The sequence below is a fragment of the Frankliniella occidentalis genome, unplaced genomic scaffold, assembly GCF_000697945.3.
Source record: "Frankliniella occidentalis isolate FOCC.00 unplaced genomic scaffold, Focc_3.1 Scaffold170, whole genome shotgun sequence".
Lineage (NCBI taxonomy): Eukaryota > Metazoa > Arthropoda > Insecta > Thysanoptera > Thripidae > Frankliniella > Frankliniella occidentalis.
In genome coordinates this window covers 210,280-212,713 of record NW_026267296.1, presented here as the reverse complement: position 1 = coordinate 212,713, position 2,434 = coordinate 210,280, and the positions used below count along the sequence as shown (strand labels likewise).

Below are 2,434 nucleotides of genomic sequence, written 5' to 3'. Positions count from 1 at the left end.
CATTACAAAATACAAGGAAGATTAAAAGAATGCAAGCATGCCCACAAATACATGAGTTGGTCCCCACTTGACGCGGTGTACGTACGTGGCTATGACCCGAGGCACCACTCCACTACAAGTACATCGCAAGTATTTGCGCTCTCTGGCGGAGCAAGACTTCCAGACAAAACTAACTCTCCTAGCGTTGCGGCCGCAGCGAGGATCGGACAACGGGCGAGAGGTTTGAGCCTGGGCAAGGGAGGTGGATCGGGAAGGGGGGAGGCTGAGGGAGTTTCGCGCCGCCGCCGGCGCTGCTGCAAGCCCCTTTCGGTCCTTTTGGCTGCGGCCTTTCGCACTTTGGGCGCTTTCGGGCCGGGCTATGGGTTTGGCAGAGCTCCACGCTGCCGGGCCCGCCCCGGCCCGGCGGCTTCACGGCTGGCTGACGCACCTCTGTGGCCGGAGGGGGACCGCGGCTCGGGACTGGCAGGAACGGACGGACGGAACACAAATGAAATGAGAGCACGCCCGTGCGACTCCCGAAAGAAAAAAAAAAGTAGCAGCTGCGGAGGCAGGCAGGCAAAGGCGAAAACAAAACCCCCAAAATGTATTGAAGCGAATGTGATAGGCGCCGCGCCGCGGCAACCAATCGAACCGAGCAAATTTCTCATCCGCACAATGGCCGCATTCACACTGCTGGTTGCGGACGGGGTGGCCGCTCGCTCACAACCGCAGGCAAAAGCGGAGCGGGCGGCCTTTTTTGAAAATTTATCGCTGAAAGGGACAACATTCTTACTGTCAAGTACATATACACTGTTATTAATTTTTTATTGTAAATTTACAACAAAAGTGTGATAATTTTGGTACTGTCAAAATTTAACATTAATCAAAATCTCGGAAACGGGTTGCATACTCGCACGGGGCCAAAAGAGCGTCGTATGTTAAGTCGGTAGGCAAGCCTGCACGGCGCGCGCGCCTGCAGCATGCCGTACGGTACGGTCCAACCAGAAGCGCGGCTTGAAACACCCACCCTGTATAAAGGCTGGTGAACACATACATGTGGCACTTTTTTGTAAAACGCACCCAACGAATAGTTTGGGAGGGGTCCGGCAAGCTGCATGAGAAGGAGTAGGGAGCTGCGCGCGCCTGTGTGAGTGTGTATGTTACTCTGTGTGTGTGTGTGTGTGTACGCGTATGTGTGTGTGGGCGCTAGCGTGGGATGGGGGGCAGGGTAAAGGGAAGGGGGCAGACGACGAAGAGAGATTGCGCCACTAAAACTTGAGTTGTACGCCTGCCTGTTTGGCGAGGGTGGCCGAGTAGAGCCGAGCCGGCCTCGGGGGTCGTGAGGAGGGGGGGTTCTCCGGACAGCAGAGAGGGAGGGGGGAAGGGGGCATTGGGTGCCGAGTTGACGACAGAAGCACGGAGATAAAACGAACGATTGGGGAAAGAGAGGCGCAAGCAAGAAAGAAGTAAGGAGGGCGAGGGAGAGAGAGAAAGCGAGGGCGAGAGAGAGAAAGAGAGGGGGGCTTGTCGAGGGGGCGCGCGGTGCACTGAGACATGGGATGAGCACGGGGCTCGAGCGCCTCGGGCGCGAGTGATTTGGACAACACCTCGTCGACACTCACCTGAAGAACTGCCCCGGCGAGAAGCCGTGCAGCAAGCCGTGGTCGTCGTCGACGGGGAGGACGGTGTTGTGGCCCGGGTCCGCCTCGCTGGGTCGTAGCGGGTTGTCCTCGGGGCCGACGCCGACCTCCTCGACGGCGAGCTCGGCCGTCAGGTTGCCCGGCGGGCACTCGTGCTGCGGGGGGCCGGCGGCGGCGGCCGGGCTGGCCGTGGACGGCACGAGGAAGTCCGGCACCGGCGGGAAGGCGGTGGATGACTCTGGGCGCACGGAGCCTGCGGGGGGAGATACAGAGATAGTGAGAGGGCAACAGAGATAGAGATAGAGAGGGTCCGGCGCGCTGGATGTCGCCGGCCAGGGTAATGGGGCCCATACGCCGCCCTGCCCAACTTTCCGCCAAACTCTCTCCTGCCGTGCCCTGCCAGGCAGCGCCGGGGAGTGCGCCGGTCGTGCTCATCACGCAAGACTCGGGCGAACCTCGCCCGAGGTAAGGCCCTGCAGCCTGTGCAGGCCCTGCGCACAGCGGACCCGGCAGTAGTTGCCTTGCCGGAGAAAGTTACCGCCTGGGCGACCGGCCGCATCCTCACGCTACGCTACCCCTACTCCACCCCCCCCCCCCCCCCTACGACGACCGACGGTCGCCGTCAACCGGGAGATCTCAACTCGAGTTGCATTAGCCTTCGTCCCTCCCGAGTCCCTCCATCCATCAGGCGTCTTGCCCGCTTCGTTAAGATGCACTAATGAAGTGGGCTGTTATCTCAATGGCTTTCACTGAATTAATCGCCAGCCTGAGTGAAGCGGACGCTGAGGGGCCGCGACAGGCGTGGGGGTGGAACG

The 2,434-nt window shown here is 60.5% G+C and overlaps 1 protein-coding gene across 1 annotated transcript in view; it reads right to left on the bottom strand.

Annotated features, from left to right (window-relative positions):
- Positions 1-2,434, bottom strand: part of LOC113213653 (neuroligin-2-like) — a 15,236-nt gene that overhangs the window by 9,173 nt on the left and 3,629 nt on the right. The window contains exon 3 of the mRNA XM_052271709.1: positions 1,602-1,872. Coding sequence (XP_052127669.1) covers positions 1,602-1,872 — 271 coding nt within the window. The remainder of the gene's footprint in view (positions 1-1,601; positions 1,873-2,434) is intronic.